The sequence below is a fragment of the Lucilia sericata genome, unplaced genomic scaffold (genome assembly GCF_015586225.1).
Source record: "Lucilia sericata isolate MDLA Ls3-8-SP2 unplaced genomic scaffold, ASM1558622v1 Contig000603F_arrow, whole genome shotgun sequence".
Classification (NCBI taxonomy): Eukaryota; Metazoa; Arthropoda; class Insecta; order Diptera; family Calliphoridae; genus Lucilia; species Lucilia sericata.
This window is the reverse complement of record NW_023994610.1, coordinates 161,194-177,223: the sequence shown is the minus strand read 5'-3', so window position 1 is coordinate 177,223 and position 16,030 is coordinate 161,194. Positions and strand designations below refer to the sequence as shown.

The 16,030-nt window shown below is 30.1% G+C and overlaps 3 protein-coding genes across 3 annotated transcripts; all 3 read right to left on the bottom strand.

Annotated features, from left to right (window-relative positions):
- Positions 1 to 3,146: 3,146 nt before the first annotated feature.
- Positions 3,147 to 6,335, bottom strand: LOC119606585 (phosphatidylserine decarboxylase proenzyme, mitochondrial). Its single transcript, XM_037960147.1, has one exon. It carries the CDS (start codon positions 5,618 to 5,620, stop codon positions 4,310 to 4,312), a length of 1,311 nt encoding a protein of 436 aa, XP_037816075.1. The 5' UTR covers positions 5,621 to 6,335; the 3' UTR covers positions 3,147 to 4,309.
- A 2,993-nt stretch (positions 6,336 to 9,328) lies between these two features.
- Positions 9,329 to 11,209, bottom strand: LOC119606590 (decapping nuclease DXO homolog). Its single transcript, XM_037960156.1, has 4 exons — positions 10,625 to 11,209; positions 9,968 to 10,115; positions 9,702 to 9,903; positions 9,329 to 9,634 (listed from the first exon to the last, which is right to left on the bottom strand). Exons 1-4 carry the CDS (start codon positions 11,121 to 11,123, stop codon positions 9,413 to 9,415), a joined length of 1,071 nt encoding a protein of 356 aa, XP_037816084.1. The 5' UTR covers positions 11,124 to 11,209; the 3' UTR covers positions 9,329 to 9,412.
- Positions 11,210 to 12,030: 821 nt separating this feature from the next.
- On the bottom strand, positions 12,031 to 13,744 carry LOC119606589 (decapping nuclease DXO homolog). Its single transcript, XM_037960155.1, has 4 exons — positions 13,155 to 13,744; positions 12,634 to 12,781; positions 12,368 to 12,569; positions 12,031 to 12,300 (listed from the first exon to the last, which is right to left on the bottom strand). The coding sequence occupies exons 1-4, from the start codon at positions 13,651 to 13,653 to the stop codon at positions 12,079 to 12,081; spliced, it is 1,071 nt and encodes a 356-aa protein (XP_037816083.1). The 5' UTR covers positions 13,654 to 13,744; the 3' UTR covers positions 12,031 to 12,078.
- Positions 13,745 to 16,030: the final 2,286 nt, after the last annotated feature.

Here is a 16,030-nt window from a genome sequence, read left to right as displayed (position 1 = left end):
GGACGGACGGACGGACGGACGGACGGACATAGCTTAATCGACTCAGAAAACGATTCTAAGCCGATTGGTATACTTTAAGGTGGGTCTAGGACGAATATTTTTATATGTTACAAACATCAGCACAAATCCAATATACCCTCCCCACTAAAGTGGTGTAGGGTATAAAAAGAATACTAGAAAGCTCTATATTATAATTATAATGCCCGTAGTTATTATTCTTATTTTAAGGGCAATAAAGATGAAGCCGACTTTTGAGTAAAATCGACTTGAAAAGAAACAGTGGGAGAGGTATATGTTTATACCCTATACCACCATAGTGGGGAAGGTATTATGCATTTATGCTGATGTTTGTAACGCTCAGCCTGAACCCATCTTAAAGTATACTGATCGATTAAAATTATTGCTGAGGGACATAGTTAATGAGCGGTTTTTTTTCCCCTTTTTGCCCTCTACGATCAATATTGTTACAAACGTATATAGTAACAGTTCGTTCCCATGACAATTGGATCTTCGTTCCGTAACGACCGGAGTCATATTCGAGATTGTTAATTCAACAACAACTGTATCAACTGAAAGTTTTTTCCCAGGAAAAATTTATTGCCCATAGCCGAACTGCTACAACAATAAAACAAGTAAGAAAGTATAGTCGGGCGTGGCCGACCATATGATACCCTACACCAGTTATGAATATTAAATGTGATTTATTTTTCATAATATCGCATTTATCTTCAATATTCCCTTGTTCCGATATATTTAAGCAATTTATGGATGAAAAACCAATTTTCTGAAAGAGACTTTATATGGGGCAAATATGGACCAAGCCCGATATTTGTGTTTATAAGTTAATTTGGGACATTCAAGTAATTTTCTGAAGGGGACTTTGTATGGGAGCTAGGGTCAAATGGGGCCCGATCTTTATGAAATTTGGCAGGGTTATCAAGACTTCTATAAAACTTAGTTGTGCCGTATTTTATCGATATATCTGTATATTTAACATAATTATGAGCTCAGAAGCCCTTTTCGGGGGGTTCTGTTCTATGGGGGCTAGGTGAAATAATGGACCGATTTTAACCATTTTCAATAGGCTTCGTCCTTGGGTCAAATAAAACGTGCGTGCCAAATTTCATCCAATTATTTCGAAAATTGCGACCTGTAGCTTGCGCACAAGGTTTACATGGACAGCCAGCCAGCCAGACGGACGGACGGACATAGCTTAATTGGTATACTTTAAGGTCGGTCTAGGACGAATATTTTTATATGTTACAAACATCAGCACAAATCCAATATACCCTCCCCACTAAAGTGGTGTAGGGTATAATCAGTCTAAAATCTATGACTTTAAAAGCCACTTAATAAAAACGTTTTGTTTTGATCGCGAACATTTAAAAAAATGTTCTTTTTATACCCTACACCACTATAGTGGGGAGGGTATTATGCTTTTATTTGTAACGCACAAAAATATTGGTCCTATACCCACCTTAAAGTATACCGATCGACTCAAAATCACTTTCTGAGTCGATTAAGACATGTCCGTCCGTCTGTCCGGCTGATTGGCTGCCCATGTAATCCTTGTGCGCAAGCTACAGGCCACAATTTTCAAGATATTTTGATAAAATTTGGACCATCCGGACGATGCCTTTTAAAAATGGTTGAAATCGGTTCATTATTTCACCTAGACCCTAACCCCCATACAAACCCCCCTTTTAAAAATATATTAAACGTCCAAAAATTTACTTATAACCATTAATATCTCGATGAAATTCTGCATAACTAACCTTTATATAAAAATACATCTCTCCTCTCAATTTGTTCATGATCGGCTCATATTTGACCCTAACTCCCATATAAAGTCTGTTTTAGAAATTTAGTTCGGAATTAAGGTAAAATACAACATAAAAGTTTCTTTATGAAAAATAAATAATTTTTAAAATATACCCATGGTGTAGGCTATCATATAGTCGGCCATGCCCTTTCCTACTTGTGTTAAATGCATAGAGAATAAAGTCGGAAAATGTTGAAAAGTCCGAAAAAATATTTTATTCATTCTTAGCCACCACTAAAGCTAGCTTTACACGATATGATCTGACAAAATTTTATGTAGAAGAGTACGAATGGGATTGTGAAAAGGTATTTCAAAATTAACAGTCGTAGGACAGATTTAGATTCACATTAGGTGTTTGAAATATCGTATCCTAAAATAAACAAGTAAGAAATTATAGTCGGGCGTGGCCGACCATATGATACCCTACACCAGTTATGAATATTAAATGTGATTTATTTTTCATAATAAAGCATTTATCTTCAATATTCCCTTGTTCCGATACATTTAAGCAATTTATGGATGAAAAACTAATTTTCTGAAAGAGGCTTTATATGGGGGCTAGGGGCAAATATGGACCAAGCCCGATAAAATTTTGTGAATATATTTATATTTACATAATATTTTATTGTGCTGAATTTCATCGCGATATTTGTGTTTATAAGCTAATTTGGGACATTCAAGTAATTTTCTGAAGGGGACTTTGTATGGGAGCTAGGGCCAAATGTGGCCCGATCTTTATGAAATTTGGCAGGGTCATCAAGACTTCTATAAAACTTAGTTGTGCCGTATTTTATCGATATATCTGTATATTTAACATAATTATGAGCTCAGAAGCCCTTTTCGGGGGTTTCTGTTGTATGGGGGCTAGGTGAAATAATGGACCGATTTTAACCATTTTCAATAGGCTTCGTCCTTAGGTCAAATAAAACGTGCGTGCCAAATTTCATCCAATTATCTTGAAAATTGCGACCTGTACCTTGCGCACAAGGTTTACATGGACAGCCAGCCAGCCAGACGGACGGACGGACATAGCTTAATCGACTCAGAAAACGATTCTAAGCCGATTGGTATACTTTAAGGTGGGTCTAGGACGAATATTTTTGTATGTTGCAAACATCAGCACAAATCCAATATACCCTCCCCACTAAAGTGGTGTAGGGTATAAAAAAAAACAAAATTTTTGGTCATATTTGAAACGTTATAAGGGCGCAAAGACACTATTAAGCTGAAGGTCCACACTACACGTCTTCGCCTCAAAGCATTGCTTGTTTGTCATACCTACTGAAAGCGGAAATATTCAAATTAAAAAATAAACTCCGTACAATTAATTTTATAAACATCTTTATTTCATAAATATACAAAAAAAAGTCTTTTATTCTCCATAATTAATTTGGAGATACAATTAAACTTTAAATTATTATCAACAATATACACAGCGAATTCTTAAAAATAATACAAATTAGTTTATAAATTATTTGGCCTTTAATATGGCATATTTTTGTGTTAATTTTTTTTTTTTATAAATATTAATAATTTTACATTGAGAATTACTATGAGAGTACGTATTTATGTATGCATATTAAGTTAAATAAATAAGTTTAAAGTAATAGGAAAAATATATATAAAAAAAATACTTGAAAATTTTAAAAATTACAATAGTATTTTTAGGTAATATAAAATAAAACTAAAAATTAGGGACCATTTTTGTAAAACGAACCAAAAACTAAATTAGAAATTAAGTTTTACAAAAACAGTTTCAAAGGTATATAGAAAGTGTGTTTAAATTAAGATAAGTTTAATATTTTTTTTTTTTTATCGCAAAAGGCACTTAAGCTTAAGTTTATTGCCATACGACAATATATATTATATTCTTTTTAATTTTAAACCATACATTTATATTTGTTTATATTTTCAGGTATGTATTCTTCTAATTGCAATAATGCTGAAAGGTGAAGCATAATGAAATGATAATTACCAAAAAAACAAAAGTAATTATGTCAACAAGTCACATTTGTTTTCATTGTCGTAGTTAATTAAGGTAACTATATAATTCGATAAATATGTTTCGAGTTTTGAAGTTCTTTGTACAATATCATTTATACAAGAACTCAAACTAATAAACCACAAAAATATATATTAAGATTTTTAAATCGTTAGATGTTTTTTTTATCGAATTCGTGGTGGGTTTTATACTGTCACTTATTTCAAACAGACTTGTATTGAAACTGTTCTTGAAAATATGTAAATTTGTTAACACATAAAATTTCAAAATAGTTCTTTTGAAAAGATAGATACTTTGAAATCTACATAAAATGTGCGTTTTGAGAACAAATTTAAACGACGAAACTTTATCGAAATTCCTAGAACTCATTGAGCCATATTTCGATAAGCAAAATTCCAAAATAGAATCGCTCCAAACAATTTGTATACAAACTGCTTAAAACGAAGAGAATTTAAAAAAATAATGATTTCATTGTTTTTGTATTCTTAAGCCATGTGACCTAATGCCTGGCCTACTTTAACCTTTTGACCAGCTTCTATATCAAAACGGAAATTATTGGGAGCCTCAAATAACAATACTATAGTACTACCCATATTAAATTGACCCACTAGATCACCTTTCTTCAAGCATGGTTTTTCGGCCAATAAAAGTTCATCATATTCACGGTTAGTTCTCAAGCCAACCCAACGATTGGTTTTTAGCTTTTCATCCATAATTATTTCCATGGAACCAACGTTGGTAGCGCCGACAGCGGTATAACTGAAGAAACCATATTGCCATTGGCCCAAATATAAGGCGCGTTCGTTAAGTACAAATAAGCCGGGTAACCAGGTGGCAATTTTTGGATTAACTGATAGCAATTCGCCGGTAAAATGTCTTCGCAATGTAGGCTGCCATTCGGCGGCGGAATGGAAACGATGATAATCACCAGGAGCCAAATAAATAACACATTGGTAAAGAGTGGTAGAGCCATCTTGTTTGTGCTTAATGGCATCGGCATATTCTTCGTAGGTCTTGTTGTTATTCTCCAGCCAAGTAGCGGGACCCAAAAAGTCTTGTATGCTATAGTTTACACCCTTTACTTGCTCTATAAGTGACTTGGAGGCCGTGCCAAAATGTAATATTTTTCCATCGGCCGGCGATACTATGGGTGCTTTCATGTCAATTGGTCGTACACCTTCTCTTAATGGACGAGTGAAAAATTGTGATAAACTTTCATAGTATTTATAGTCTGGATATAAAGCCTCTTCAATATTCACACCAAACGACTTGGAATACCAGCCATACACAAAGGGTCTAAAGTTCTCCGGTATATAACAGGCGGCCAGCCAACCCCAAGCTCTACTTAGCAATCTCAAAGGCAGGGAACAGTAAAACTTTGTCTGAAATTCCGAGGCGGTCTGTGGCAACTGTTCTCGTACACAATTCTGCTTATGTAATTGCCATTCCAAAGCACCAAATACACAAATACCCATAGGAGCCCATTTCAATAGAAAACCAGTCCATTTTAACCATATGCTAAGACGTCTCTTTTGTAATTCTTGATGTCTGCGAACTTGAAAACTCGTGTTTTTATTTAAAGAATTATTTCTTATAAGATTATCAACTTTCGACTCTGTGGTCTGATTGTTGACATTATTGCCAGCTGCTTTGGTGGAAAATGTTTGGCGAAAATTCTTAATCAACGGCCATTTGCCGGTTTGTTGTTGGCCGGTTTGTTGATGTTTCTGATGAGCTTGTCGTAAATTACCAGCCTTGATAAGGAAACGACCGCGAGGTACAAAATAAGAAACCATGTTTAGTTCAACAGCAACGAAAAACACACGATATATTTTTTTTTTTTTTTACTCTATAATAATGAGGTGATTACGTATTGTACTTTTGTTAGTTGCAACAACAAAAAGAAATTAGTAAACAATTTAAGTTAAAATTTCTCTGTCATTAACCACTTAAGAAAAATTAACTTTACAATTTTCAATTCTTTTTTAATTTTCAAATAGTTAAAACGGAAAAAACACGTCCTCTCTGATGGAGGTTATAAAATTGAATGAACGTTCTTTTACTGCGGCTTGTCCAAAAATTGGGTTAGTTTTCTTCATCTGCTGATAATTCTTTTGCTCTTTTTTCTCTATGCATCAATTTCTCGGCTGGTGTTTCTTTCATTATTTTTATTATGTATTTCACTGTGTGGTGGTTGTTTTCTTATCACACATATTTTTTTCTAAATTCTTTCTTATTTTGTTATTATTCTTCTATTCGCATTTTAGTTGATGTCAGTCAAGGTTGTCAGTGTGTTTTACACAATATTATTTTGTTTTGTTTTATATACCTCCATATGTTTGTATAAAAAAAAAATTATGTATTTTGGATTATCCAATGTTTAAAATTATCACAAAATTCTGGAGATTTCTGTCGCAAGTTCTTATATGTTGTTAGTTATTTTATTTTTAGTTAAATTTTGTTTTTGTATGTAATTTAAAGATTTTAATTTATAAGTTTTTACTTTGATTTCATTTCTGTCCGTTTCGTAAATAGAAAAAAATGAACAGCGTTTTGAAATAAAAATATGTATGTAGTATAATGAGGGATTAATTCAGGAGAACAAAAAAAGTGAGCAGGCATGGAAAATTCAGTATTTTAGTACCTTTTTCAGTACTTTTTAATATCGGAAAATACCGAGGTACTACCACGACATTTTCGGTACTATTTCTAACTTATAAACTTTTGATAAGTAGTCCACATAGTAGTTAATATATCAGTCTATAGTCTCGTCTGTAGTCCAGTCTATAGTCTAGTCTGTAGTCTAGACTATAGTCTAGTCTGTAGTCTAGTCTATAGTCTAGTCTATAGGCTAGTCTATAGTCTAGTCTATAGTCTAGTCTAGTCTATAGTCTAGTCTATAGGCTAGTCTATAGTCTAGTCTATAGTCTAGTCTAGTCTATAGTCTAATCTATAGTCTAGTCTATAGTCTAGTCTATAGTCTAGTCTATAGTCTAGTCTATAATCTAGTCTATAGCCTAGTCTATAGTCTAATCTATAGTCTAGTATATAGTCTAGTCTATAGTAAAGTCTATAGTTTAGTCTAGTCTATGGTTTGATCTATAGTCTAATCTATAGTCTAGTTTATAGTCTAGTCTACAGCTTATTCTATAGTCTATTTTATAGTCTTGTCTATAGCTTATTCTATAGTCTATTTTATAGTCTTTTCTATAGTCTAGTCTATGGTCTTGTCTATAGTCTAGGAGGAAAATTAAATCTCTTGATTGTAAATAACTCGTGAATTAATATTGGTAGCTGAATAAAATTCAACTCGAAGGTATTTTGTATATGTGCAATTCATTCTGTGAAAGCTTTTTTCCTATCGGTCCATAATTGGTCATAGCCCCATATAAAGCCCTCTTCTGAATATCACTTAGGCGCAATTTACATGAAGACTTTTCAGACGTCTGTTTTTTCCAATTCTCTTTTGAGAATCTTCCAAAAAATCATGAACATTTATACGGTGATTTTTTACATGCAACTATGCATGTCTTTTTTTGATGTTTAATTGTATAATCCTTTTTAATTACTTATTCGTAATAAAAATAAAATGAAATTTTTAACATAAAAACCATTTAATTTGATTTAAAAAAATTTAATAACACGCTATAGTATTTTTTTAATGCAAATTTTAATGTTTTCATGTAAAAAAAAGACATAATTATTTTTTTACACGAGCATAATATCAACAGTACGAATGAGTTTAAAGAGGAATATCAAAAACAATCATGAAAATCCCAAATCATGTTTGTTTTCTTACCCCCCATTCTTCTCTACCCCGCTCACCACCAATCATCGACAAACATGAAAACAGACGTCTGGGCAAACATGAAAAAAATCATCGTGTAAATTGGGTGTTAAACGCAAATACTCATTAACTTAATTACAATATCGGGATAACATTCAACACTAATATGTTGTTTATATATGTATACAAATCATTTTGCAACACTTTTTCTACTCGGTTATCTTCAAAATATTTTCGTCACTAATTTACTGTTTTTACTTATCAGCTGTGAACTGAAGAAAAAAGTGAGGAAGAAAGAAGAAAACAAATAAACATCAAACAATAAAAAATTTACCGAAATTAGGTGTTTTGGAAATTAAATTACAACACTATTCATTTCATATATAGAGAAACTCTATGGGGAAAAACAAATTATACAATTTAATGTATGTAGGTTTAGGTTAAGGTCTATTGTGATTCCCTTCAAGGAGTGAGGATTCAAATATGTATATGGCAAATAAGAGGGATCGAGGACAAAACTTAATGGAAAGTTGTAGGTAACAGAAAAAGGTATCAATGATGTATCATTGGTAAGTTAGTTTCCTCCAAATTGGTCAGAAAATTCTTTGCTTCTCAATTATAAAGGATCTAATGGGTCGATTATGTATGGCAACCGAACTTAAGTTGCCTTGCCAACAACTGGCAACGCAACTGAAGTAGCAATCGAGATATACATATAATCGACCTACAAAAGTTTAATCTGATTCTTTACATAGAATTATTTAAGAGAAAAAACCATTAAATATTTCATAACTAAAGGATTTCTATTCTTGATCATAGTGATATTCATAGACAGTAAACAGTTGACGGAGGACATGAATTTTTCTACATTTTCCAAAAATTCATGAAAGAATCCTGTACAAATTACTGGCTTCTACAAATTCAAATAGAATATTTTACATTTATATGTTTTTTCATATTAATTTATTACCTTGGGCAAAACTTTTGCCTTTTTGTGTTCTATGGGTTCTTATACAATTCCATGGCGATTTTTATAGCCGATATATAAGTCTTGGATATTAGCCAAATAGGATTGCAGCCAATTTCTTAAATATTTGTGGTCCTGATTTTTATATGACCACCCACATTTGTTTGGTGAAAACAAAACGACAGTCATTAAGTGTCTGAGCATCACTAAAAATGTTAAATATTATAAATAGCTCTGTTAATTGTCAAATTAAAAGTTGTTTTGTCTTCTCTGTCAAGATTCAAGAATTCTTCATATTTTCCTAGGGCAGAAAAAAACGTAATTTTGTTCTATTTAAAAGAATTTGAAATCTTCCAATGAGACCAAATTTTGAAAATGCTCAAAAAAAGCTTCTTAAATTTTTCTACAAAATAGTCAAAATTTACTAAGCTCATTTTCAATTTGTAAATTTTAAAGGGACTTTTTGGTCTAGAAACTGACTTTAATGATTAAAAAAGGGCAGAAAATTCATAATTTTTCGCAAAATGACTTTTATCAACTAAATATTTTAAAGATTTACAAACATTTCGGTTAACCGTTCTTTTATACTCGGTTAACCGACAAACCGGTTTTCTTGAAATGGTCAATTTTCTGTTAACCGAAAAATCGGTTCCTACAAAAGTCGGGTTTTTTATAAACACTATATGTAACCCCATAATTTGTAATCAATTTTAAATTGATTCTAATAATTTTTTAACCAAATTTAATTAAATTAAAAATCTATTTTTGTTTTAATAAATTATAAAGTTTTTAGTTTGAATTTGTAAAAATATATTTACAAATGTAAATAAAAATTCAATTCTTAAAATTTTTGTCGCAATAATTCATGTACTCCTTAGTTATAAAAGTTTTATCGGTTTCACCACTAAATATTTCATAATTGAAACTTTTCTCATCTCGATTATAGTAAAAAACGTAGACCGTTTTCAAGCAGTCGACAGAAGACATGAGTTTTTCTACGTGTTGTAAAAAATCATATAAAAATCCGGTGCAAACCGAGGGTTTCCAATAAACATTCTGAAAAAAAAAATAAACTTTTTTTATACTATTTTTCTTAAAATATTAATTTATGTACGTTACATACATTAGGTATATCGCCTGCGACTTTATGCTCTAAAGGTTCTTCTATTATATTATCTTTAATTTTGTAGCCGATATAGAGATCTTGAACATTAGCTAAATATGCTTGCAGCCAGAATTTTAAATACTTGTTATCGTTTTTATATTTTTTCCACATTTGCTTAGAGAAAACAAAACGACAATCATTGAGAGCTTCCAAATCGTCACTAAATAGAAGGAAGATCTATAAACTATAAAACTATTGTGTACCTAGTGCTAGATAATACTTACAAATCTTTAATTTCATCTTGGGAAATGATTCCTTGTATTTCTCCTGAGTAAATAATATCATATTTACCAAAGTTACTTCTGTGTACTCCAACTAGTTCAATGTTTTCGTCATATGGTTCATCAAGATTTGGTGGCTTACCGGGTGAATCTAAAAAGACAGAGTAGACTACAGATTAGACTATAGTCTAAACTATAGACTGTACTATAAACTAAAATATACACTAGACTATAGGCGAGACTATAGAATAGACTATAGACTAGACTATAGACTAGTCTATAGACTAGACCATAGACTAGACTATAGAATAGACTATAAACTAGACTAAAATATAAACTAGACTAGACTATATACTATGCTAAAAACTAAACTATAGGCTAGACTATAGACTGTACTATAAACTAAACTATAGACCAGTCTATAGACTAGACTGGACTATAGACTAGTCTATAGACTAGACTATAGACTAGTCTATAGACTAGACTATAGACTAGACTATAAAGTAGACTATATACTATGCTAAAAACTAAACTCTAGGCTATAAACTAGACTATAGACTATAAACTTGACTATAGACTATAAACTAGACTATAGACTTTACTATAAACTAAACTATAGACTAGACTAGGAATACTTCCAAAAAATACGACTTGACATACCAGTAAATAACAATTTCTCCAAACGAGAATGATGCGTTTGATATGGAATCAATTTATGTGTTGATTCATCCTCTTCTTCCAATACCATATATATATGACCATTATAGCGTGATACACGTATTATTAATTCATCAGAATACTTTTTACAATAATACGATTGCATAATATAAACTAAAGTTCCACGACGAGTGATTACTTTTGTCTTCTCCATGTTTTCAACACTATCGCGTTCGCCAGCCACGGACATGTCATATTTAAGTGATAAATCTATATTCCTTGAGTACATGGCCGATTCACGAGGTATATACTTTTCAAAACCATCATTTAAATTAATTGGATAAATATTAGATTTTAGGTTTTGAAAATAGTTCATTCTTTTGGCAGTTGTTATTTTTCCGTAATTGTAATCGTAGAATGCAACCAATTTAGGTTTGGAGAAAAACACTGATTTTTCTTTATATTTTTTTATAGATTGTGGTGTTATATTATAAAAAAACATTTTTTATTTCGTTTAATATCTATGAGATTATTATATTCTTTTTATCTGCGATAGCTTTCGATGCCAAAAGTGTACTATTAATAAAAGTCATAGATTTGTTATACATACATACAATATATATAAATATCATATTCATCAACGATGACGGTAATTCCCCTAATTTTAAAATTTATTTGACGCAAGTGAAAACAAAACTAGGGGTCTATACACTGTTGCCAGATTTGACGATTTTTATTAAAATCAAATTAAAAGTTGTTTTGTCTTCTCTGTCAAGATTCAAGAATTCTTCATATTTTCAGGACAGAAAAAAAACGTAATTTTGTTCTATTTAAAAGAATTTGAAATCTTCCAATTAGACCAAATTTTGAAAATGCTCAAAAAAAGCTTCTTACATTTTTCTACAAAATAGTCAAAATTTACTAAGCTCATTTTTAATTTGTAAATTTTAAAGGGACTTTTTGGTCTAGAAACTGACTTTAATGATTAAAAAAAGGCAGAAAAATATAAATATTTTATCGTTTTAAGATAAATTTTGATATCTTTTTCAAAAAAAAAGTCATTACAGATAAATATTCTCTTTACTTTTCGAAGAAACCCGGGCAACGCCGGGTACACGCAGCTATTTCATAATTTTTCGCAAAATGACTTTTATCAACTAAATATTTTAAAGCTTTACAAACATTTCGGTTAACCGTTCTTTTATACTCGGTTAACCGACAAACCGGTTTTCTTGAAATGGTCAATTTTCTGTTAACCGAAAAATCGGTTCCTACAAAAGTCGGGTTTTTTATAAACACTATATGTAACCCCATAATTTGTAATCAATTTTAAATTGATTCTAATAATTTTTTAACCAAATTTAATTAAATTAAAAATCTATTTTTCTTTTAATACATATATTATAAAGTTTTTAGTTTGAATTTGTAAAAATATATTTACAAATGTAAATAAAAATTCAATCCTTAAAATTTTTGTCGCAATATTTCATGTACTCCTTAGTTATAAAAGTTTTATCGGTTTCACCACTAAATATTTCATAATTGAAACTTTTCTCATCTCGATCATAGTAAAAAACGTAGACCGTTTTCAAGCAGTCGACAGAAGACATGAGTTTTTCTACGTGTTGTAAAAAATCATATAAAAATCCGGTGCAAACCGAGGGTTTCCAGTAAACATTCTGAAAAAAAAAATAAACTTTTTTTATATTATTTTTCTTAAAATATTAATTTATGTACGTTACATACATTAGGTATATCGCCTGCGACTTTATGCTCTAAAGGTTCTTCTATTATATTATCTTTAATTTTGTAGCCGATATAGAGATCTTGAACATTAGCTAAATATGCTTGCAGCCAGAATTTTAAATACTTGTTATCGTTTTTATATTTTTTCCACATTTGCTTAGAGAAAACAAATCGACAATCATTGAGAGCTTCCAAATCGTCACTAAATAGAAGGAAGATCTATAAACTATAAAACTATTGTGTACCTAGTGCTAGATAATACTTACAAATCTTTAATTTCATCTTGGGAAATGATTCCTTGTATTTCTCCTGAGTAAATAATATCATATTTACCAAAGTTACTTCTGTGTACTCCAACTAGTTCAATGTTTTCGTCATATGGTTCATCAAGATTTGGTGGCTTACCGGGTGAATCTAAAAAGACAGAGTAGACTACAGATTAGACTATAGTCTAAACTATAGACTGTACTATAAACTAAAATATACACTAGACTATAGGCGAGACTATAGAATAGACTATAGACTAGTCTATAGACTAGACTATAAACTAGACTAAAATATACACTAGACTAGACTATATACTATACTAAAAACTAAACTATAGGCTAGACTATACTAGACTGGACTATAGACTAGACTATAGACTAGACTATAAAGTAGACTATATACTATGCTAAAAACTAAACTCTAGGCTATAAACTAGACTATAGACTATAAACTTTACTATAAACTAAACTATAGACTAGACTAGACTAGGAATACTTCCAAAAAATACGACTTGACATACCAGTAAATAACAATTTCTCCAAACGAGAATGATGCGTTTGATATGGAATCAATTTATGTGTTGATTCATCCTCTTCTTCCAATACCATATATATATGACCATTATAGCGTGATACACGTATTATTAATTCATCAGAATACTTTTTACAATAATACGATTGCATAATATAAACTAAAGTTCCACGACGAGTGATTACTTTTGTCTTCTCCATGTTTTCAACACTATCGCGTTCGCCAGCCGTGGACATGTCATATTTAAGTGATAAATCTATATTCCTTGAGTACATGGCCAATTCACGAGGTATATACTTTTCAAAACCATCATTTAAATTAATTGGATAAATATTAGATTTTAGGTTTTGAAAATAGTTCATTCTTTTGGCAGTTGTTATTTTTCCGTAATTGTAATCGTAGAATGCAACCAATTTAGGTTTGGAGAAAAACACTGATTTTTCTTTATATTTTTTTATAGATTGTGGTGTTATATTATAAAAAAACATTTTTTATTTCGTTTAATATCTATGAGATTATTATATTCTTTTTATCTGCGATAGCTTTCGACGCCAAAAGTGTACTATTAATAAAAGTCATAGATTTGTTATACATACAATATATATAAATATCATATTCATCAACGATGACGGTAATTCCCCTAATTTTAAAATTTATTTGACGCAAGTGACAACAAAACTAGGGGTCTATACACTGTTGCCAGATTTGACGATTTTTATTGTCAAAAATGGCCTGTTGACGATTTGACGGATTTTCACTCAAATTAATGTTGCCCAAAATCGCGATTTCCTATCACGCGAGATAGGGCAAGAAATTTCTGCTGACGTTGCGTTGACTCACCTACACTATAAGCTTACTTGTGTATTTTCTTATTTGGGCATGTGTTAGTTGATTATCTACCCAACAAACCAAAAAGCTTTAAAATTCGTTTATAACAAACTTACTACCATAAGCGTTAGGTTTGCAAAACTATTATGATAATTATTGTAAAATGCTTGTTAACAATTATTTTATCAAGAAAATTGAACCCTTGTGATAATATTCCTAGTTGCAGTTTACAACAAGCTTAGAATCGCAATTATGAAATAAGCTTACTGAAAAATAGTTTTTGAAACATGATTGAAGTAAGCTTATTTTCGTAACATTTTTATAAGCTTGTTAATTCAATTAAAACAATATTTTTTTTTTGTTTCATACATATTTTTTATTTTTCATTACTTTACTGATATTTTTCAATTATACTTTCTACAATTTTGCACTTTTCTATATATATTTTACGTATTAGTCTATTATTGGTAAATGGAAAAGACTTGTTTATACTTTTTATGAACTCGTCCTCCCTCAATCCTATAGAAAAAGCGGCATCTATAAAATAAAAAAGCACATTGTTTTATTATGTGGCATTTTTTATATATTAATTAAATTACCATTTTTAAACACAAATTTTATATTACTTTATTTTATAAAATTACACTCTTAAACACTTAAAAACACTGCCTTTGCCAAACTAAACAAGAAGACTGAAATGAAGAAGAATAATAATAAGAAAAACACGCAATAAAATAACGGGATATCTTATAGGAAAACAATTACAAAACTATTGCGATCATTAGTCTTTTACAATCACATTTGTAAAACTTGTTATCCTAACTAAGTGTACAGCAAGTATTATTGCAAATATTGTTGCTATACGAAGCGTTTTTTAAGCATTATTTTAAAAGTATTTATAATTTCCATTAAAATAAACCTATCATAAGTATCCTTATGAAATGTTGTAGAAAATTCTTTATTATAAGTTTATTTTAAAATGTAGTTATATTTTGATTATGGCTTGGTTTGTTGGGTATCAACTTGCAAAACAAAATCAACTCAGTTGCTGCACAAAGTATACAGAGGTGTCACTTTTGACATTTAAAAAAGTCTAAAATCAGCTTTTGTTTGATGCAAAGTAAATTAATAAAGTAGCATCACTTGAACAGCTGACTATTTTTTTTAAACTAGATAAATGAAGCAAATTATCAAAGTTTGTTTTGAAAATTGTTAACATTGTTTACGTCGCCATTTTTAAATTGTGTTTTGCTATTTGTTAAAATTTGTGAAAAGTTGAAAAAGTGAATTAAGAGTGGTTTTAGAGTAGTTTAAAAGTGTAATAAATTGTATAATATATAATAATATAATTAAATCGTTAATATCTTTAGCTTAAAAGTAATATTTTTTATTTATGTTTTGTTCACATTGTTTTTCAAGGAAATTTTATTTTGACACAATCTTAAATTTTCCAAAAACAAAATACATGTGGTTGTTGTAGATGTTGTTGTACAACAAGAGATGTCGCTACTTTCAAAGTAAATTAATAAAGTAGCGACACGAGTTGTTGTACAACAAACGTCTACAAAAACCACAGGCAATTTGTTTTTGTTCGAAATACTCACTTGTCAAAATTTGTTTACAAAAATGAACCAATAATTAATGGAAAATATGGCATTATTGTTGTACTTTCCAAAAATATGTTGTTATTTATATTAAAAGTCACAGAGTTTTCTTTATTTTTTAAAAATTAGAACATTTTTAAAAATATTATACACTTAAAATACACTTTTTCACATTAAATACAACAAATTACTCAGAAATTTGTACAAAAGCAAGCGTTAAAATGAAAACAAATATGGCAACATAAACATTTTTGACAAGTAAGTCCACAAATAGCAAGTTTAAAAAAAATAGTCAGCTGTTCAAATGAGTCTACTTTATAAATTTACTTTGGCTACTTTATTAATATACTTTGGTTTGATGTTGAAATTGTTTGGTGAGAAGAGGTATATAAAATACAGCTAAAAAAAATTATTGAATTCGTTTTGTGCGAAA